Raw genomic sequence first — 22,563 nt, 5'->3', positions numbered from 1 at the left:
TCATCCTCTCAAGACGTCCCTCTCTCCAGCTTCATCTCTGCCTTTCACGGCTATTTCACAGCCTCATAAACCTCTCAAATATGCCACTTCTGATAGTCCAGATTCCTCTGAGAGCCATGGAGGCCAGGTTAAAAAAGAAGGAAAATAACAAAAACTTGAACTTCTCAAAAAATGGTAAAAAATAATAATATATTAAACAACGGAACCAGGTCCTTTGCTCCAGTGTGTTAACAGAATAGTGGCTCCAAAACCCACCCAGAAACAGCTGAACTCAACAGGCTGCAAATTGTTGTGGTGAGTCTGAAGCCTCCACAGAGGGGACATCTCAAGCAACACTTCTGCTGTTGGGTTTTCTTTCTCCACTGTAGAGCCAACAACGTTTGGGAAGCAGGGAGGGATGATGAGTGGTCCTGAATGAGGAGATTAATGGCAGAGAGGTCTGGATCAGGTACACTGAGAGTCCACTTTGAAGCCTGGAGTCCTTCTAAGTGATGAAAGAGGGGAAAGGACAGAGTTAAGGGAGATTTAGTTACAAGAAAACATCAACAAAAAACAAACCAAAACAACAACAACAACAACAAAAGCAGCAGGGAAGAGGACGTTTGGAGAGGCTGCTGGCAGGAGACCAAGGACAGAACAAAGGAAAGGTGGAGAATTCAAGAGGGAACCTTCTTGACATTTGTTTGGAGCTCACAAAGTGGGAGGAGAAACAAACTAATTAGTAATATCAGGACAGGAGCCGTGATAGCCTATATAAGCTGGTGGGGCATTTTCTTTTCCCCACTCTCTTAGCCCTGCTTTCCTTCTGTATCAGCCAGCAAAGCAACAGCTACCCCAAGCTCAGCCAAAAGGTAAGACTGCATTGTTCCTTCCTTTTAATGTACAGGAAAAAAGGTGACTTACTGACTGACTTACCTAGATCTTTCTCCCCAAACCCCAGAACAAAGAGCTTTTAAAAAGTCCTCCTGAACGCGGGCAGCTAAGGCTCAAGAAGGCGGCAGAGGCTAGGGAATGTCACAAGAACTTCACTTATTGAGAATTTTCTAGCAGGCTGAGGATTTATTAGTACTTCCTAGCACGTTTGGCTGAAAACTTTGAGGGGGAAAAAAAAAAAAAAGGAACTCTTTAACATCTCCTTTTCCTGCCTTTCTCTTCCGCAAAATGAAAAATACCCAGATAGCAATAATATGTAGTTAATGTGATACTATCTCTGGATCTCTCTGTGCCAGAGAGACAGATCTCTGAAAATTGAATTGGGAATGCGCTTAATGAATATTTGAATCTGAGGGATGAGCTTCCTTTTGAACTATTGCTTTGAAATGTGTCTTCTGTGAGAAAACCTGAACTTCTTTTTTCAGTGAGGGTCAAGTGCATTATAATCTCTCTGTTTCAGGGAGTGTGCCTGTGCAGTCATGTGTTCCTATACATAACATAACACTTACCCGGCTTTATTAAACCCCTGGTAACATTACTCAGGCTATGCTGGAATCAGGGTTGCTGAGAATCTGGCCCTTTCCTCCTATTGTGCTTGGATGCAGGAATTCCTTTAAAAACATGCTGCACACAGAGCTGGCTGCCTGCACGGTGCACGGCACCAATTCAGAGAATGCAAGATACAATGACTGTAATTGTGCGGTAGCAGTTCCTTGGACACACAAATACCACACGGCAATTTAAATCCCCTTGATTTACAGAGAAACTTGAATTTTGTCAGGGAGAGAGGAAAAGCACAGAAAGAGGAGAAAGTAGTAGATAACTTTGCATTTTCAGAGATAAGACCCAATACCTAGAAACACAGGCACCAATTTGGAAGTAACTATTACCTGTGAGTCCAAAAACAATTAGCCAAATAAAAGTCTCAATCCCTTTCCCAGCTGCATGCACAGCACCACTATTACCACGCATAACACATAGTGACCATGTGCCAGGGCTTGCCTCAATTTCAGCAAGTAAATAAAATCTATTTGCAGGCCAGATGTTGCAGGAGGGCAGCACCAGCAAGAAGTCTGCTGTGCTGCAGCTTTAATGAGGCATTGCTGAGATGCCGCAGGTGTGGCGTGACATGGAAGGAATACACACAAGGGGAAGAGAAATTGATTTAGGGACACACAAAGTTGCATAACGTCGGTGTTTTGGTATGGGATATTCATTAACTCTCAAAAGATGATTAAAAAAAAAGTTTCCTGTCCCTCTGACGACTTCATTTTCATGCAAAAGATTTTTTTTTTCCTACTCTCCGGGGTTCACTTCATAACCTATACAAAAGTACTTAGATAATTTTAGCTGCAAAATGTGTGTGTACATCCTTACTGAGAACGGCAGTGAGACCTTTACGCAGCAGCACAAAGACCTCTAGGCAAGGGGAGGCAGCAAACATCTCGAATCACTGGGGAGAAGCGTAAATGCCCCAAATCCAGCTCTCACCCACCACAGTACACCATGGAAAAAGAGTTTTAGGTAGTTACTCTGCACTTGTAACAGAGCACAAGTCAACACTTGTTGTTACACACCAGCACCAGGAGCCCACACTGAATTTCCAACCAAATGCATGTCTTGAGCACCTCTCCCTCCAGAGCTCGTGTGAGATCACGCAATGCACTTCACGCTGTGCATCCGAGAGCAGAACCTACGGTCTTAAGAATCTGGGTTCAAAAACCACTTTCAGAGACTAATGGAAATAAGGCATGAAAAAAATAACAAAAAATCCTCCCCTCCTGCAGAAGTCAAGCACTCTGTTCCAGCAGAACAGTTATTTCCATTTCCATTTTCCTTCTTTGTGCACTGAGGAAAAAAAAGATCGCTGACTAGAAACCACATGATAACTTAACTCCAGTGGCAGGTCTTCAAAAGACCTGCTGCAGACTGGATTTCTTGCAATCCCCATCAGAATACACACATTTCATCTGAAATTAAATTGCAAACAACACATTCTTAAAATTATTTGAACATCTCCATGATTCTGGGATGAGACACCTTTATCCTTTCTTAAAGAGCTGCTTTTGCCTACTCTATAAAAAAAGGTAATGCATTAACAGACCCTTAGTCAGAACATACAAGGCAGCTAGTGCTTCTTATAGTGACACAAGTAATCAAGGGGCCACAGAAATTCTCTTCCACCTCAGCTGGTGCCAGTTTCCACGTGTTTCATTGATGCTTTATACTTTCTTTGGCTAAGTAGGAGTAGTGTAAGCACCCCATGCTCTGAGTTTCAGGACAGAAGGGAATTCCCAGGGGAGGACTGACGTACCTGTGCATACTTCCTAATTTGTGACCATCTTTCCATTAACTGCATGAATGTAAAATGCAAATCATCCAGGAGGGTTGGGCAAAATGAGCTGATGCAGCAGGAGGCAGCCGTCATGCTGTGCCTGGGGTGTGATTCGGGGTGGCAGTGAGGGCAATGGGGCTGGATCTGGAACTTTATGCTGTCACAAAGACCCCACCTGTCAACCAGTGTGCTAATGATTACATACCAAGCTGCTCTGCAGTGATGGTGGGGTTTCATAGTGATTTCCTTCCCTTGTAGCATATATTATCTGATAGGGAAGATGAATCAATGTCCATGTTATCCCTCCAATAGCCCACTCTTGAGAGACACATCACTTGGCAGACAGGGACAAAATGACATGATTTTGACCAAGAAACGCCCATGATAACCCCCAGAGCATTCCAATTGTAAATATTCTGAAAGAACAAATACACAGGGCTTGGACACAGCCTTCACCAAGGGTGCAGTTCAGGCCAGGATGGTGGGAGTGACTCACCTGGCCTTTTTGCCATGCCAAGTGCATTGAGCTGACTTCATTTCTGCCCATGAAAACCCAGAGAAAAGGAGGTACCTACGCTCAGATTTGCACAACGCAGTGCTGCCTTATACAGTATCCACGCCAGCTGCACAGCTCACGTCAAATACTTTCGATACAGGTAGAAGGCTTTGCATCTCAGAGGGGCTTAGAGCACGCAATTATTATATGTCCCAGGGTAAAAATTCCTTCGCATAAGAAAGGAATGAAGCTCTACTCAGACACTCATTGCAGGAGAAGTCCTTTTCATTCCCATTCATTCTGGCCCTGATGCAGTAAAGCACTGAATTCATGTAGCTCCTCTGGGAAGTTAAACAGGCATTTAAGTGCATTCCTGTGGAGTATGTGTTTTGATGAATTAGGACCTCCAACACAACCCCTTTTTCCACTGTGTGAACAGAGCAGACAGTGGCTCTGACACTTCTTGTGCACACACATTATGTCCTAGAACATCTCCAGACTACTGTGGTGCAAAAAACCTCCTCGCTCAGCATGCAGGGAAGCATTTCAGGTGTGCTAGCACTGGACGTGCAGCAGCTCTCTGCAAATGCAATTGTAACAGCCTTGCTTTTAGGAATTAGCACCAGAGAAAGCCTAAGTTCCACAAAGAGGAAGATTCTTTAAATTAAAAATGTAAATGCACTTGAATGAATGCACCAAATGAAGAGCATTTATCTTGGCTGGAAATTTTGATTTAACTGAAAGTGCATCCAATTCACTTATTCCATTATTTCAGAATAAAATATGAGAAAAGTGAAGGTTAATGAATCAAGGTAATGAATTATAACTGAGCTGGGAAAAAGCCCTCCAGCACCAAGACACTGTCCCTAACAATGCTCTCATCCTTTTCTTCTCTTTCTCCTCTAGCTAAGCTCCTTGCCTTTGTACCCTATCCCAATGCAGATTCCACACTCTGCTACACTGGTCCTGCCTTCAGCCACTTTCACACAGAACCCATCCTTGCATGAGCTGGGCCCTCCCAGAAGGCATGAAGTGCTTATTTTTATGTATTAGTTCTGCAAATATTTACTACTTGGTGAAATGTCGTTATCAGCCCTCCAGCAACACACAGCAAGGGACTGGCCAGGGTGTACATCCACCACCCATTCCCACAGCCAGACTCAGAGCTGCTTCACCACACACCGAGGTCTGCAGGGTAATGCCCAGGGGAGAGGCTGCTTCAGCCCAACTACTCAGCACTTGTATTTCTGAAGTGTGAATTCTCTTCCCCAGCTGCCAAGAAGTCACAAGTGAGTCGAGGACTAACTGCAAGACTTACGTGCTTGTATCATCTTATTTAGACTACTAACCCACAACCTAAATACTTTACTTATTCCACAACCTGTTACTCACTGGGGAGAACCAAGGCAGCTCTGGTTCTGTATTCATTCAACAGTGTGTCTCGTCTTGTGTTTCCTTTGTCTTGACAACTACCCAGAATTAGTCTTACTCTTCAGGAAACTGAGTATACTCCAGGGAAAAGTTTGACTGCTTTTAATTTGCTGACTTCATACTGAGAATTGGCGCTTAAACAAATAACAAATCAGCCACCAGACTTTTTTTAAAAAAACAAAACACAACAATGTTTACAGTTAGATGCAAGTCTCTGAGCCACATACCTGAATGAAGCTGTCTAGAGCTGTATGAGGTGCCAAAGTGCATTGCAGCAGCTCCTGATCCAAAAGACATCTCCCATATGGCACCCCATATCTGCCAGCCCCATGTGGATGCTCCAAACACCTCATCTAGGCCAAAGCACCTCTATACCGTGCTCTCCTACCTTATTTAAGGCTTGATACGGCATGTCCTAAATTTAATAAGAGTCTCTTCATTACTCCCTGAGGGTTTCTTATTACAGGCTGTGGTCACCTGTCTTCTCTTATGTTGATGAAGAAAGGTCGGTGCAGACCACCTAGCACGTTACGGGGCAGAGGGCAGAGAGAAGGCAGAAGCACTTCCAGTATGATCTCTAATTTCTTAAATCAGCGCTGGGTACTTCTGAAGACAGAGTAGACAAAAGTAAAGTTCAATGGAGCAGAAAACAATGCGTGTATGCCTACGGGTAACTGAGTAAGGCTCCAGGAACAACCCTCAAGCTGAGCCCATACCCGTGAGAAAGGTTGAACTGATCACCATCGGTGCCTGTATAGAGGCATAAACCTATACCCCATAAACCTAATGTTAGGGACCTATTGTCGATGGCTGATGGATAAGTTCAAACTGGAAGTACAGGTTAAGCAGCAGGGAAAATGTAATCAATCACTGAAGCAGCTTCTCAGGTGTGGGAAAATCTCTGACCAAGTTGAATTTTGAGGTGGGCTTCCACTTCTGTGAAGCCAGTGCCTGGTAATGCCACCCTGCTCTTCTTGAATTCAGCCCTTACATCGAGAACTGCTTGATTTCTGGAAAATGTGATACGGCTGATCAGGGCATTAAAACCAGGTGAACCACCACTATGACACAAGGCTCAGCAGTTCCTCCTGGTGTTCAAATCTATGGCTGCATGAACATCTGGAAGGACAGCACAGGGCCCCAAGAGAGCACAAAGAGAGGATGTGCTCATGGAGACACGGGAATCAGGCATTCAGACTAAGGATTTTCCTCTTTCAGGCTCCAGCATAACATGCAATGAGCAATAATGTGTGGTAGAGCGAATAAGCAGGGATGAGTAAGAGGCATCGTAATGAACGTGTTTGTTTTTCCTTGAATTCCACCACAGGGTCAAAACCTCACCATGGAAAACAGTGTTGATGTCAAGACAGAAAATAACAGGGAAAGAAAACCAAGAAAGCAAAGTCCCTTGAGCAAAGGTGGAAAGAGAATCTGCAGAGCTGTTGGGTACATCACAGGAGACATGAAGGAATTTGGAGCCTGGCTAAGAGGTAAAGCTACTTTGCCGTAATTAATAAGGGGATTCCAAAGAAGAATTATACCAAAGGAGTAATAACTAACTTCTCAGTAATGGGATTCAAGTTGGAGTAGAACAGAAACAATCTCTGCCTTGATTTATGTCTTTTTAGTGAGGAAAGTTCAGCTTTTTTGCAGAGAGCCACATACTACTTAAATCCTGAGGATGGCTGAGGTGACATTTACCTCCCAACACGCCACGTACAAACTGAATTTAGTCCCACAGAACAAAGCCTGGTATGGTTATTCCGTGCTCTGCCATTCCTCATAATGTTTCCTCCCCTATCAGCTGAGCAGTTTCTGTCAAGCCTAATGCCACTGTGAAGCTAAATTACACACAGGTAAGTGTGTTTGGTCCCCATAATAAATCAGCAGCAGGATACACACACAATTTGCCATCTGAGGCACAGATATCATAAATTAGCCAGTTCATATGAAGCTGGTCCGGGGTACTTTATAACAGGGGACTCTGGCAACCACACTGTTCATCTCAGCTTTCTAGCTGCAAGACTTCAGTATAGGCCGTAATAAATCCCAGTCAGGTTTTACAGTCTTGTTGATTCATTGCTTCAGTCATGCTGCCAAGTTCCACTGCCAAAATTGTTTTTGAGTTTAAAAAAAAAAAAAAACTATCCCAAATCAGTCGCATCTGTGCATTTTTAGTTATTTTTATTGCTTAATTTGATCTCTTCCAGACAAGCCTATCGTGATCCAGTTTATCGACTGGGTGCTGCGTGGGATATCCCAGGTGATGTTTGTCAATAATCCCCTCAGTGGGCTTATCGTAGTAGCTGGCTTCCTGGTACAGAATCCATGGTGGACGCTCACAGGCTGTTTAGGTACAGTGGTCTCAACCTTAACAGCACTTATTCTGGGCCAGGACAGGTAAGTCCATCATTTGTCCCTTCAAAACAAAACTGCCGTGTGTTAAATAAGCACGAAAAGCATGAATTTAGCCCTAGCTAGAGCTGTTAGGGCCAGGCAGATCTTCCCACCAGCACCGGCTGCATCTGGTCCATAGGGACACTGAACACAACCCCTCCACTGAACATATGTCCCATTCCTGGAGGGGAACAAGGTCAGGCTGGATGAGGCCCTGGGCAACATGAACTAGTGGGTGGCATCCCTGCACATAGCAGGGGGTTGGAAATGGGTGACCTTTAAGGTCCCTTCCAAACCAAGCCATTCTGTGATAACTGCAGAAAGAATAGTTGGTTCTGAGGGGACACGGGACTCTAGTCAGTGTGAAGCTGGAGGTCGGTCAGTGCACGAGCCTTGGCAGGTCATCGTCACACAAAGTCACATCTGCATGGGGAGGGAGGAGATGATGCACGCAAAGCACCTGCAGGGGAGAAGATTTCAAGACAATTGTTTTCTTCCCACAGAGCAGCCATAGCAGCAGGTCTGCATGGCTATAACGGGGTCTTGGTGGGACTGCTCATGGCAGTCTTCTCTGCTAAGGGAGACTACCACTGGTGGCTTCTACTGCCAGTAGCACTGGTGTCCATGATGTGGTAAGTGAGACATCTCTTCTGCTTCTTACTCCAGTCCCAGTGTTTCCTCACTGAGACTGAGCCACTGTATTTTTATGTGCTATACAGACTACAGTAAAAAAGAAACATAACTGGCATATATGTGCTTCTAAATCTGTATAATTATTTGCACTTTTAAACTTGAATGTAATCCCAAAACAAATAAAACACTCACATAATCACACAAATAAACCAAACGGATAAAAGGAAAATTGATGGTTGATCATATGTAATTCAATGCCCTTAACGTTAGCCATATTGCTGTGACACATTAATTCATTTTTGTCTCAAGAGAAGCATTCCCTGCTATCATCAACCACAAGCATTTCATTTATTTAAGCCACCATATAAAAGTGTCATGAAAATTTACTTCTCTGGGCACAAAAGCTGCTCAGTGATCTCAAGACATGATGGTTGATGCTAATGAAAACAAACAAGCAATAATACTTTACTCGTACGACACCATAATCTGCTAGATATTTGGACGCTTGAAATTTTTGAATGCTGATCTTTGGTCCCCTAATATCTAGTTGGAGATCACTAGACCATGCATATCATCTGTCTGCCTGAAGTTCATGTACTGATATATTCACTTTAATAAGCATACCTTTGATGTCAGCCTTTACTTCTGATGATCCTGATCCACAAGCTTGAACAAGGACACACAGCCCTCCTTCCAGGTCACTTAGACCTGGCACTGGTGTCCTATATTCAGTCACTAAGTACTAAATAATAATAATAAGTCACTGAGACTGGTATGGGAATAACTCCATTAAATCTGTGGATCCTCCACACTTTGGACCCACCCCTTAGAGTCACCCAATTCACTGTGTATCATATTAAATAAGACAGCAGGAATCTGTATAGTGCTAACTGACCTGTGGAGGGCAGGGAGTTTGCTGAGCTCCTAGTGAGACCATTTTGTTCTTCTTTCAGCCCTGTTTTCACCAGCGCTTTAGGCTCAGTCTTCTGTAAGTGGGATCTGCCTGTTTTCACCTTCCCTTTCAACTTGGCCTTGACCCTCTATCTGGCTGCATCAGGACCCTACAACCTCTTCTTCCCTACAACCATCATTCAGCCTGCAACAGCAACACCAAACATCACCTGGACAGATGCTGAAATGTCAATGGTAGAATTGCATTGATAAAACATTGCATTTATAAAACAGCTATTATCCAATACATAAGGGTTTACTCCAGGAATTTATATTTTTGATTGCTTGAAAATGAGAATCTTTTTGGTATCTGGTATCTTTTTTTTTTTTTTTACAGTTGTATCTAAATGTATATATTACCAGCTTCAAAGAGCCTCTGCAGTCTAATTTTCCATTACTGTGGGTACACTGCTCACCACTCCACAGCTAAAGCTACGCTGAGGCTACCAGTTGACTCATAGGTTATTTTCAATTTTCTACACAGAAAGGATTTTAAAAAATGCATCAAAGCACAGTCTTTCTGATAAGGAATGAGCAAGCGGATATTGCCACGACAAAATTGTTATAAACTTGGGTGCAGGTGTATGTTCACATACTTTCAGTTAATATTCAGGTGGGACCTTTCCAAAGAAACACTTTATGCTCCTGCGTAGCACGGTAAGCAGCACAGACACTACAGTAAGCACTTTCCCCTAAGGCTCAGTGGACTATTTTAAAGGGTTCCCAGGTGTGATTAAGGAAGTTAATTGACACTGAATAGCAATCCACTCTGATAGCATTTCTAGAAGAACCTTTATCATGACATAAAGTTTTATGGGGACTGTAAATGAAGTTCCATATGGATGGGACAGAACATTTCGGGGAAAAGTGTCTCAAAACCATCTCTATAGCTGCAAACAGGCTCTTCTCGCCTGTCCAAGGGGAGGGCACAGCCCTCTGGGATGGACCGCTCTGGTCCATCATTTTCTTCCCATCCAAGCCACTATTTTCACAAAACCTCCTGAAACAAGCACAACTTCTGTATCTCAGTCAAATTAGGTTGAAAGCAGCCAACAAAACTAGGTTTAAAACAAAACAAAACACCAAAGTGGATAAAAAACTGCTTTTTCATTTTTCCTCCCCATTCACACAGCTACTGCAATCCATTCCAGTCGGGGTCGGTCAGGTTTATGGCTGCGACAACCCCTGGACTGGGGGAATTTTCCTGCTTGCTTTATTTATCTCGTCTCCACTCATCTGTCTGCACGCGGCAATTGGATCAGCAGTGGGGATGCTGGCAGGTAAGGATTTGATTTGTGTCACAGCTTTCTACAGAAGCACAGAGAACAGAGGAGGAAGTGGAGTGACTGGAACGTTTACAGTCACAAATCTGTTTTCCATTGGAGAATGGCTGCTTGAAAAAAAATACCCACTTCTGTTTTAAGAATTCTTTTGATTGACTTCCGCATTCTCTTACCTCGTTTTATGACAGTGGAAACCTTCAGAGGAAAGTAATGCATTTTTGGCTGAAATGAATTTCTATCCTGAAATACTTCATTTCTGGATATATTCGGGTGCTTTTAGGAGCAGCTTAATAAAAGTCATTGCCACGAGTCTGAATGTGCAGGCCTCAGGGACACATTCAGAGTTCAAACGTACACTTGCTCACTCATATGTCTTCTGGTGAAACCATAAGGCCAAATTCAGCCCAGCAGCACCAGGGAAAGTCCACAGTGATTGCATTAGACTGAACAGGTTTAGTCCTAGACCATGGCAACGTGACCACAAACAGGAGCTCAGCATACACATGCAGGCTTGAGCCCTCAAAAACTTGGGTTTGTGCCGTTTCTCAGCTGCTTTTATCTCTTTGGCCAAGGAATGACACATCTTTGACTTATTTTACAGCACTGAGCTTAGCAACACCTTTTAGCAAAATCTACTCCGGCTTGTGGAGCTACAACAGCTCCCTCTCCTGTATCGCCATCGGAGGCATGTTCTATGCGTTCACCTGGCAGACACATTTGCTGGCAATTGCCTGTGGTACGTACCCTATGGATTTTCACTGCTACCATACTTCCCTTTGAAACGAGATAAGATGTGTTGCTGCTAGAGGTGGGCTGAAGCCAGATGGCCACCTCTAGGCAGGCAGATGGACTCGGGCGAGACTGACGAAGGACTGAGGCAGGTGTTGGAGCTATTGCTCTAACGCACCCTGACAAAATAAAAGCAGTGAGTTGACTTCCAGCCAAGAGCTGTGCTCAAAACAAAAGAAGCAATCGGTGGATTAACTAATATATTCAAAATTAGGTACTTAGCTTTGAGATTAATTGTGTTCATTGAGAAAACTGGAGCTCAAGATGAATCTGAACCTGAAATTAGACAACGCAGCTTCCCCGGTCTATGGAAATGGATACCAGAGGCTAAGCAATGCAGAATGATTGAAGAATTATTTATAAGGCAATTCCATATGAAATTTCAATATCACAGGGAGCTGGGAGTGAAACTATTGCTCATTCGGTGTGCGTATAAAAATGATTTAGCTCTGTATCTCATTGACCCACCTTCTAGCCTTAGAGGCAGGAGAGATGGAAGGGTTATTTTCCTATTTAACTCCATCCATCAACCTACTTACTTTCCATGCATGTTTCAGAAGCCTCTGTTTCTATAGTCACACTTTTTATCACTCAGCCTTTTTTGTTTTGCCCTTTCCATGGGTTTCAGGTGTTGCAGGGGACACTGGGCAAAGGACAGATCTTTAAGAGGGGCCTGCCCAGGCATTGCTATAAGCAGTGGCTGAGCTACCCAAGGCAGTGTGAGAGATGTTTCTCCTTGCTGGTCTCCTCCATGCTGAGAGCAACTGAACTCACCAGGAATTATCTTTCTTTTTCACAGCGCTCTTCAGTGCCTATCTGGGAGCAACAATGACAAACATGTTGTCTGTGGTAAGCAGGTTATTAGATGATAAAGGCTTGTTTACAAAGACAAATTAGAACACACTCTCTATTTTCCTGACTTGTGAGGCAAAAACATCGAGGCTCAGATCACAACTCAGCCAAACGCAGGGCAGATCTAGGTGAGGGAACATGATCTGCCCAGGGGGTGGTGTGGTTCCCACTGAAACATGGCACTTGCAGTCATTACTTACTAGTCCTCATCCTAGGAGCCTGCACAAACTTCCATAGATCTGCCCTCAACAGCTCTGAAATAATTATATGGCTATACTTTCTGCCTGAAGAAAAGGTCCTTCCACATGGGTAACACCACAGATTTGGTTTAATTCCTTTGCCCAAGTGCCAAAAGGCAGGCGATGCAACAGCCCAGGGTGAAGACGAATGTTTCTGTATCCACTCCCATCTCAGCTCCATCCAAAATCTCTGCAGATGCACAAACAGTAGGCATCCTTCTTGCCAGAGCCAGTAGGTTAATGCATAATGTCAAGATCTCAAATTCTGCTTCTCCAGGGAGATCCTCTTTGCAAAATCAAGTCAAGACTTCTTGAGAAAGCTTATTCCAAGCTGCCTGGCTCTGAGTATTTTTTTCAGGACTGCTGGTGGACCAAACAAAAGACAAATATATAGTAAATATGGGTTTTGTTTTTAATCTGCAGTTTGGGGTGCCATCAGGAACCTGGTCCTTCTGCTTATCTGCACTGACCTTCCTGTTAATAACCACAAACCACTCTGCCATCTACAAGCTACCACTCTCCAAAGTCACCTACCCAGAAGCCAACCGAGCATATTACCTGAGGGTGAAGAAACATCAGATGTCTTGCTGTGATGTATAAAGACCCAAGAAGAGAGATACTTTGCAGATTATAAGGCAAGAGCACAAGGTGTTCCCCCTATAAAGTCAAAAGACCAGAAAAACCTACCACCTTTGAATGAAGAGACTTTTTCCATCACAATCTTTTGTTCTGTCCTGATTAGATAGAGCTGTGCTGAGTTGGAGGGACCTTTCCCAAGGCTAATCTGTAGTGATTTAAAAGCACATACGCCTGAAAAGATGCTTGAATTTTAGACAGTGGGTAAATGACTTAAAAGTCAAAAAGAAAAATCTGTTTGTGACATACAAGTTAGAGCAATCAAACATAAAGCAATAAAGAGCAGAGCATCTCTCGGCATCTGATGGGACTTCTAATCAATGGCTAAACCCAGCTTACCACAGCAATAGGATGCATCTTAGGGAGCTTCATAGTAGCAGAGAACTGGAATAAAGAGCACAGTTTGCTAAGTAGAAAATAGGTGATGAAGAAATCTGCCTGGAGGATCTTGAGCATGGTGGAGAAAGATGTGAATTAACAATCATCACACGCGGAATGGACAGAGATGAATTGCAGACAGTGTTGCTAACACTTGCAAGACTTGTGGTAAAATCACAATAATGGTGGAGAGGGGGTAGCTATAAGCCCCAGCTTTTGGGTGTTGAAGTTTGCACTGGGTTCTAACACTTCATGAAAAAATTGTTTCAGACCCACACCATTGCAGAGAAAAGTCTGTAAGCTCAAGGCCAAGAAAGGTGATACCAGTAAAAATAATCTTTTTCTATTAAAAAAAAAAAAAAGTGTCAAGATTTTGTGCTTATCTCATGATTTTCTGAATTACCCAAACTTGGTCACAGGCTCGCAAGGGAGAGGACAGCAGCAAACCACTGCAGTTCCTTCCCTATGCAATGGAAGGGCTCTGTTCAGCCCATGCATAAGCAGAAATAATGAGCGTATCCTGACCTCTCCCTACACCATCCCACCCGGTCCATGAAGACCAAGCAGCAAACCAGCATCCTGTCCCAGCCTGGGGCTGCTCTGCAGCTTCCCTCTGCCCTGCCACAGGCAGGGGACAGGCTGGGGGCTGGTGGATGCAGCAGAGCCTGCAGCAGACCAGCCCCGTGCCACCTCCACCCAGACTACGGGGTCTGCAGGTTGGGAAGGAGGATGAGGATTTGCACCCAACAGCGCTGGTGGCCTCACGGGGTGTTCACTTGGCCACCTCACTCATTGAGAGACTGGTTTTGGCCATAAGACTTTGTCATCATCATCCCTTACCAGGGATACCAACTAGAGAATATGGGCCTGACGTCTTCGCCACGAATACTCTCCTCCACGCTCCTTCAGTTTGTATTAGCCTGTGTACTTTAATGTTGTTCCTGGTCCTCTTGTGGCAGAGGAAAAAAGAAGTAGCTTGCAAATCATTCCACTCCTGATTTTTGAGGTTGGGAAAAAAAATGTATTTTTATGAACATGACAAAGATTTGAGTGCAAAATATTAGGGATGAATTGTTGGCAGCATTTTCTGATGAAACATTGCATTTTCAGCTGTTTGACAGTACTGCTGTATGACTAATGCTCCAGAGATTGCTTGCAAAATGTGCCATTTACTGTGCTTTATTTGATAAATATCTACATAATATTGTGTGGAGCTTTTTGTTTGTTTGTTTTTGGAAACAAACCAGTATCTCTTTGAGGTGGGTATATATTTTCCTCTCTTTTTCATTACTAAGCTCCTCCAAAGGGAGGTTCTCCCTTAAATTACATAAATAGCCGAGAAAAAATTGGGAAGTAAAATTATGAAATCTAAGTGGGAGCGTAGATATTTAGGAAACCTCCAACTTCTGCTCGTTATACTGCTTTATACTTCGCTACGCTCCTGTATACTCGAAGGCAGGGCGTTGTGCTGCAACCAGGGCTGGAAAGCTCCCCCAGCCCAGACCACCAGGACTCAGCCCTAGGGAGGCCACTCACACCCTAGCCTGGGGTCAGAGGAGGGCCTGTTCTGGCCAGGGGATGCACCTCACCACTCGTCAAACCCTTCAGAAAAAGGTTATCTTGTAGTGTCCCAGGCCACGTGTGCCCCAGGGGGGCAGGCCACTAGCACAAGGGGCTAAAGGCAAGGGCTGGCTTTCACGCTTCTGCCGAAATCTGCACTCGGGTAAGAGGACACACTTTACGACCAGTGTAAATCAGCAGATTTTCTCCGTCTGGTGCTATTTCAGCTTGCTGTTGCTCAGCAACAGAGCTGTTTTAGCAGCACTGTACAGGAACCACAAGCACAGAACAGAAAACAGCAGAAGATGAAGGCCACGTCTCAGCCTTTGCACATCACTGTTTTTCATTCTGCTCTACCCAGAGAGTTCAGTCTCCCCATCTCCCCATCACCCCATGCAAAGTTACATGGTAATTCATCATGTGTAGCATTCAGAATTTGCATATCGTGCTTTTGCCACTATCATTTATAGCAGTCTTTGCCAAAAAAAAAAAAAAGCTAATTTTTCTTATTATTGAAATGTTCTGTTTAGTGGTTTGTTTTTTTTTTTCTTTAAATAAATGCTACTCTACGTCCACAATTTTTTCAAGCAGCCTTTTTGCATTCTTGTTTTCGACACACACGTGGGAGGTATCAAAATCACAGGAATTATTTACGCAGGGCAGAGATAAGGGGAGGGCAGTGTGAACAAAGACGACCTTAGATAAGCAGTCACAGGATGCTGGGCATGGAGCAGCGGCTGTTTGCCAGCAGAGCTCCCAGGTACAAACCAGAACCAGGGTGAGTGCCCAAGAGGCCAATATTTAGCCCTGCAGCGAAGATGCTAAACCCCTGGTGATGCTGAGAGAAGGAATAAATGGTCATCCCAGGAGACTTGGAGAACAGAGCCAGGAGGGGGTCGCAGAGGCAGGACCAGCACCAGGAGGTTGGAGTGCCTCCTGCAGCACACCAGCCTTTAGGTGCCCGGATCTGGGGTCAGGCAGCCATACAATCTCTTATCAGAGCCTTCGGGATTTTTGTTTGGTTTTGTTTTTACATGAAATATAAACAATATAAAGAACGCTCCTATTGGTAATTATCTGATCTTTTGCACCTTGACCTTTAGCACAAAGGATAGAATTGACACAGAGCTCGGCCACAACTATGACTATTTCACCTGCTAATAAAGATGCCAGCCCCAAGGGAGCAGGGGTGTGCATTCAGATGAAATCCTTGGCTATTCACCTCTCTCTCTCTGAGACAGAGTACTGCAAAGCCTACTATGAATTGTTAGACACAACGACATCTCTCTGGTGGTTTCCGCCTTGCTACAGAAACATGCCTTCAGCTGGTAAGGACCTTTTCATGTTACCAGTAGTCCACCTTCCAGGAGATTTTGAATGAGAGGAGGAGAACTCTCAAAGAGAAAAGACTCCAATGGTTTAAGACCTTCACTCTGCTTTTTCTCAGAGGCACAGACAGGCCAAGGTAATTAGTTTCCCAGATCTGTAACCTGCTGGTTCTGGGCATCACCCAGGGCGCTGCTACAGCAGGATGCCAGTGGGAACCAGCCCGTGCTTTTCAAGCACCAGGGGAGGCTGAAAGGGCAAACACGTGACAGGCGCTTGTGTTGCTTCATTTCCTACAGCCTCAGATGCTGGGGCAACAAGATCCAGCCTGAGACCGGATGAAATCTTGCACACACAACCAGTATTTCCAAGTGCCCGCGGGGGGGGGGGGGGGGGGGGGTGCAGCCTGCAGGCACAGAGCACATCCACCTGCCCGCAGAAGGATTGCTCACCACGCGTTCAAATGCTCCTAAGTGAGCAACAAGGTCAGCCCTGCGAGCAAACAAAACACCTGTGTAGGAAAACACGGCACACTTGCACTGTCAGAGCAATTCTTTCCACTTTTAAGGCCTGGCGAGGTGAATAAGATTTTTTTATTTTTGTAAGTAAAATAAAACCACATGTGTATGCGATTGTAGATTTGGGGCTTTAAATGCAAACACATTCCAAGAAAACCTGTAATTCCCTTTCTTTTGCCTATCACAAGAAGACGGACTAGAAATGGATGGGAACTGTGGGCTTGGAAAAACATCAAAGTACAACACCCCCCCCCCTTTAGATTAAACATTCTTGGATCGTTTATCAGTCTAATCGGATAAGGCTGAGATCAGTGGGAGGCCAGGGATCAGATCTGTTAGTTAGCATAATTAAACACATGATACTAGGAAAAGTGTGCCCCCAACACAACACACTAGGAAGCAAAAGAAGGAATTTCTTTAAGTGGAATTTTCCAGCAGCCTTTACAAACGGTCCCAGTGCCCTGGCCGTAAAGGAGCTATAAACCACACTGTAGTATATAGTTCTGGTGGGAGAGGATAGATACCCTATTAAGAAAAATCAGCCACTGCAGCTTCCAGTGCAGCACAAAGTGTCTGTGACTGGTGAAGTTTGTATTCCTTGCGTTATAGGGCACTGGCCAGGCTGTTGTACCACATGGACATATCGAAGTGTGAGGCAGCCCAGCAGCATAGTTTTCAATGTTATAGAAACTATTTTAACTATCCTAACAACAGATTGCTTCTCATTTTAAAGCAAATTAAATGAAAGGAAAATAGGGATTCCTTCTCTTTATCTTTGAGCTTTCTTTCCTGTTGAAGTGTCCATTCCCATAATCTCACACTTCCCATATTAGCTGCTTATGAGACACAGAAAGAGCAGGATATTTACAGCTGCAGCAAAACCTGAGTACAGTTTCTAAGAAGAGGAAAATTACAGACCGATTGGAACAAAACCAGCCTCCTCGGTCCCCTCCTGCACTGTCACTGCGAGCTGTCCTGGAATTCACTCCTATGCACAGGGTGGGACTTGCTGCCCTACAAGTAACCTTCTGCAAACACAACATGGAGTTCTTTGTGCTCAGACATTAAAACACAAACGGGACTTTCAGCAGTCAAGGGGCACCTTCACTGCTGGTCTCTGAAAATGCTGTCATCTCATCTGCCAGCCCTGCTGAACTGGCCACTCATCTCAGAAGCTGAACGTGTTTTGTGCGGGTAAAACCGGTCAGTGAGATGTTGTTAGCAGTGATAGATATAAGTAGTCTGTGTAAGATCTGGCTCTCCTGACCTGATTTCTTCTCTCATTAGCAGGGCAAGAAAAAAAAAAATCCCTGCAACTGGAATTACTACGTAATTTTCATTACACATTCCCAGTTATGCACTGTCTTTCCTTTGCTCTCTGTCCTTTCCACGAGCTCCATCTCCTCTTAACTTCTGCTGCTTTCACACATTTTACACTCGATTCCATTTTCTGCCCTTGTTCTTTCTTATCTTAGAAGACACTGCCTTAAGCTTAGACTTCCAAATACAGACAACCCTTTTCCTTTTCCTTCCCTGTTTTACCTCCTCTGGCTCTTCTGCCTCTAAATCCCCCGTCTTTACATTCTGGCCATCTCCTGGGACATCTCCCTTACCTTGGTAAGCCTTTAACTTCTTTTACCCAGGGCCCTGCTCCTGCAGCCCTCTGCCCACTCTAGCACCAGCACTGAGGTGAGCTGGTACTGCTCACAGACCAGGACTCCACTGTGCAAACAATTCCACAAGCACATAGGAAAAGAAAAAAAGAGGAAAAAGGGGAAACTGTTCCTGCAAGAGCACCCAGACTGGTCATAATGCACATCTTGTACCACACAGTGCCTGATGTCTCATGTGAAAGGGAACCACAACAGACAAGATCTCATTCTAGCTAGTATACGATGATTGCTACGTGTGTTCTTGAGCTTTTTGAACTATTTTATGACTTTGCCTTTGGTTTACAATTTTAATTGCAGCAATACTGGATGTCAGCTTTGCAAAAGTTGACACTTCCAGTCTGCAGACGCTTCTCTTTTCAAACTTCAGTTAAAAGACAGAAGCAGCAGATTAAAAATGGACAGATACATAGCTGCACATAAATCATATGCACACACGTTATACACAGGTGCATTTGTAGTTCTTTAGACTCTGCACTAATTCTGTGTCTATTTCAGTTATGTGCAATGCTTTCCTCTCCTCATGTGACAAGGAACACCTACAGTGAATGGCAGCACCAGACAGCAAATGCAGAGCCACCTCCTGCTGCCAGAAAATATTCTGCCTTTACTCTCAGCCAGAGGAAGATCCAGCCCTTCCCTATGTCTCTGCACTCCCTGCATACAAAGCCACAGTTTCCACCTAAATAGGAGGATCCAGAATGCTAAACCCCTGGACTGACCTTTCTGATTCACTTCAGTGTAACCCAACAGATCACTTACTGTCAGCTTACCTGCACAGGTCAGATGAGGGTGACTCAAACCCAACCTAAATCACAGAATATCTTCAGAATGCAAACTCTCCATACCTGGAGAGAGAAATCCAACTTAACAGGGAGTGTCGAGCAGTGGTGGCTTAGCAACGAGGTGCACCTCTGCACATAACTTTTCTGCCAGGCTCTGCTAGCAGCTAGCAAGCTTTCTACATGCAATAAACCCAAGTTTTACCCAAGAGACAAGAAATGCAGCAACAATCTTGAAAGAATACAAGTGCAAAAATTCCCCTAAGGAGATCTTAAGGCTGCCATCCGTCACCCCAAGCAGTGTCCATCTGGATGAGCAGAACCCTTGCCAGAGTTCACTCAACGCTCGCCGCCCTCTGCAGCTCGGTGGAAAGTACATACCATTCATTTCTCTCCTGAAACACCCAAATTTACAGCATTTCATCTCTACAGGGTAGAGAATAGTGGAAGATGTGTGACCTGGTCCACAGCACCAAAGACTTGCTCCTTCCACGTGCAAAAATATAACTCCCAGAAAGCTAGGAGAGCACCTGAACTATTACAGAGGCATTTGGTGAAGGCAATACGCAGACAGATTACATATCATTTGATCACTCTTCATTCACGTGATATGGAAGACACAGTTTGATTACATTACTTTGACCGGAAAAGACAAAAATGTATTCAGGAAAGAGGATCCACACAGCAAGCAGAGGTATGTAAGGGGATCTGAAATCACATTTAGCCAAACATGAGTGATACAGCTTTGGGATGGATTTGCCATGTTACTTTTTTTTTTTTTTTTAAATTTAGCCAAAGCTGAAAGCTGATGCTGATAAAACACAAAGAACTTGGTTGTTTTAAAAGGTCATATGCCCACTAACATACCAAACGATAGATGTTGTGAACAAAGTCATGCCGAGGATTAAGAGCAGAATAGCAAGAACAGAGCAGAAAAGCAGAACTGTTTTTATCCCTGAGGTATCTGCACATGTGCTGAAGTGGAGGGGGGCAGCAGGCATGGAAATAAGTTACACTGATGTGCTTGAGAAATATGAGTTGGACTCATATTTCATCTCGACTCATCCAGACTTTCTCCACTGAATATGGTAAGCTTCTTTTTAAATATATAAATTGTTTTGATTATATTTTGTCTGCATGAAAATTCCAGATGAAAAAGCCTTTTCCCCTGACTGATTCCTCCTGGAAGCTGAAGCGGTCTCTCACCTGCAAACCTCTGTCAAGTGCAAGCAAGGCTCGGGAGCAGCAGGTGCTAAGGAGGGAATTACACAAGGGGGCTGCAATCTTCACAGCTCCAGCCTAAACTCTGCTGGGATCTCGTGGAAAGATCCTTCACAGCAAGTCAAACCACCCAGCAGCTTCTGTCCAGTGTAGCTGGAAGCAGCAGCTCTAACGCTTTCCTGCCTCCCGGGGTGGCAATTCTGCGAACAAGCAGGGATTCCCAAGACTCACACAGGCTAACCACGCAAAACCAGTGCCGTCCTTCCAGCTGGAAGCACATGGCGAGCCAGGGGACTTGAAGCCTACACTATCGGCAGAGGAATGTGACAAGAAATGCGCAGAGGCACATTGTTGTTACAACAATCCTCCCGGAGGGGGCCGCTAACTGCTATGTTGTGCATTTACGTAATTGAGCCGCGGAGGTAAGAGCGGGCCCATTTGCTGTGCAACCGATAATCACACTGGCAGGTCCTGCGAGCTCATTTGTTCCATTGTCCTTTCACAGAATGACGGCTACTTGTAAGACTCAGGGAAGCCTGTGCTTTTACCTGCAGCTGCGAGCGAGCACCGAATGAAATGCCCCCAAACACCTCCGACTTCAGGCACGTGGCATCGTTCATGGGCTCCTCAAACGCTCTGAGCCTAATTTCTGCTGATCACGGGAGATGCAGCGACACACCGATGCTGGGGAAGACAGCTGCTTTCACACAAATCACAAACCATCCAGGATGTAAATTCTTCTGGGAAGCCATCCAAAAGCATTCAAAGGATAACTGCGAATGACTTACACACTCAAACAGAAAGAGGGCCAGAGGCCTGATTATTCAAAATAATCAAGCCCAAGAGGCAGGTGAATGATTGCACCTCAGAGAAGGCATGTGACTGTTCTTTCCCCTCTTACTAAATCACAGCCTGATCTTCCCACAGTGTGATTACCAGTTACAGGGTAAGTAATGCCTTCTGGTGGCTCTGTTCACCAACGTGGGCTAGATCAAAGCCCCCCTCTATGACAGTCACCTCCAGCCTACCCCTTCAGAGCCTGGCTGTGGACAGCGTTAGTCACCTAGCTTCCTAAGAGCAAGAGAATCCCCCCTTCCCATCTCACTGAAGAAAACTACAATATAGGATATGCAGGGCTATGCATTTTTCACTCCTTAGGTACTTAAAGACGTGCTACGAAGGTGTACAGTAATCTTCAAACAAGCACAGATGAGCTCGTACCCATCGCAATGCACTGTGGAAACCCCAGGAAGAGTTTACCTCCAGCCTTTGGGGACTGCAGAGCCTCTCTGCTTGACTTAGGGAAGGTCTGTGGGGATGTCACATGCGGAACAGGGATCTGTGTGAAACCTGCCTGCCCCGCATGCCAAGAAGTGCCGTAACTCCTCGTTCTATTCATCACGTCCAATCCCAACCAGCATATTCTCCTCCCCACCTGCTTTATCCAATTTCCAACTTTAAAACACCAGTATTTCATTTACTTTGGAGCATGACCAAATTTCATCTCTCATGCCGTGGCTCCATCCTATTGTGCTTTAAGGCAATCTCTTTCCAAGAGGGACCATGCCCTAGACTCAAACAACACGAAGGGGGCTGTTCTCTGACACCACAGCACCCTCTTCGCCCAGCCCCAAGTTGCATCTCCTTTTCAAATCACTTCCCAACTGCATTTCCTCAGCATCCCACTTTTCACCTCCTCTGCGTTGAGAGCAGCTTCCCTCCTCTGGTGCAGCCTCGGTTTCCAGCCTTTCCTTGGCAGGAACACAAAGCTGTCAGCAAGGTCCCACCAGGGACACAGCCACTCGTACAGATGCTGTGAGCAGGGCGTATGAAGTGATGCAAATTGATCTATTGTTTTCTTCACCCCCACGTGTGGTGAGAACTGATAAGAACAATGCACTGCCCAAAACACTTCTCCTCCACGTTATCAGCCTCCAATCGTAATCCCAGGAGTCAATGTCACAATCCATCAGCCTAAATGAGCGTGAGCTCCCCTGGGCAGCAGCCTTATCACACTTGGTATCTAAAGGGCCATGCAAGGTTATGGCAATAGAGCAATTAAGTAAAGGTTACATTGTACTGAAAGTGTTAGCCCTGGCTGTTTGGGAACACTTCCCTGTTATCAGAGATCAG

General features: G+C 44.7%; 1 protein-coding gene across 1 annotated transcript in view; it reads left to right on the top strand.

Annotated features, from left to right (window-relative positions):
* SLC14A2 (solute carrier family 14 member 2) overlaps window positions 1-21,800 on the top strand; it is a 234,754-nt gene extending 212,954 nt beyond the window's left edge. The window contains 12 exon segments of the mRNA XM_035559961.2: window positions 406-448; window positions 1,988-2,004; window positions 5,954-5,983; window positions 6,523-6,685; window positions 7,406-7,595; window positions 8,096-8,224; window positions 9,179-9,371; window positions 10,309-10,456; window positions 11,061-11,195; window positions 12,048-12,097; window positions 12,763-12,903; window positions 20,129-21,800. Coding sequence (XP_035415854.1) covers window positions 406-448; window positions 1,988-2,004; window positions 5,954-5,983; window positions 6,523-6,685; window positions 7,406-7,595; window positions 8,096-8,224; window positions 9,179-9,371; window positions 10,309-10,456; window positions 11,061-11,195; window positions 12,048-12,097; window positions 12,763-12,903; window positions 20,129-20,188 — 1,299 coding nt within the window. The 3' untranslated portion in view covers window positions 20,189-21,800.
* Window positions 21,801-22,563: the final 763 nt, after the last annotated feature.

The sequence above is a fragment of the Cygnus atratus genome, chromosome Z, assembly GCF_013377495.2.
Source record: "Cygnus atratus isolate AKBS03 ecotype Queensland, Australia chromosome Z, CAtr_DNAZoo_HiC_assembly, whole genome shotgun sequence".
NCBI classification, from domain to species: domain Eukaryota; kingdom Metazoa; phylum Chordata; class Aves; order Anseriformes; family Anatidae; genus Cygnus; species Cygnus atratus.
The sequence above is the reverse complement of the archived record's forward strand: the minus strand, read 5'-3'. Positions and strand labels throughout refer to the sequence as shown.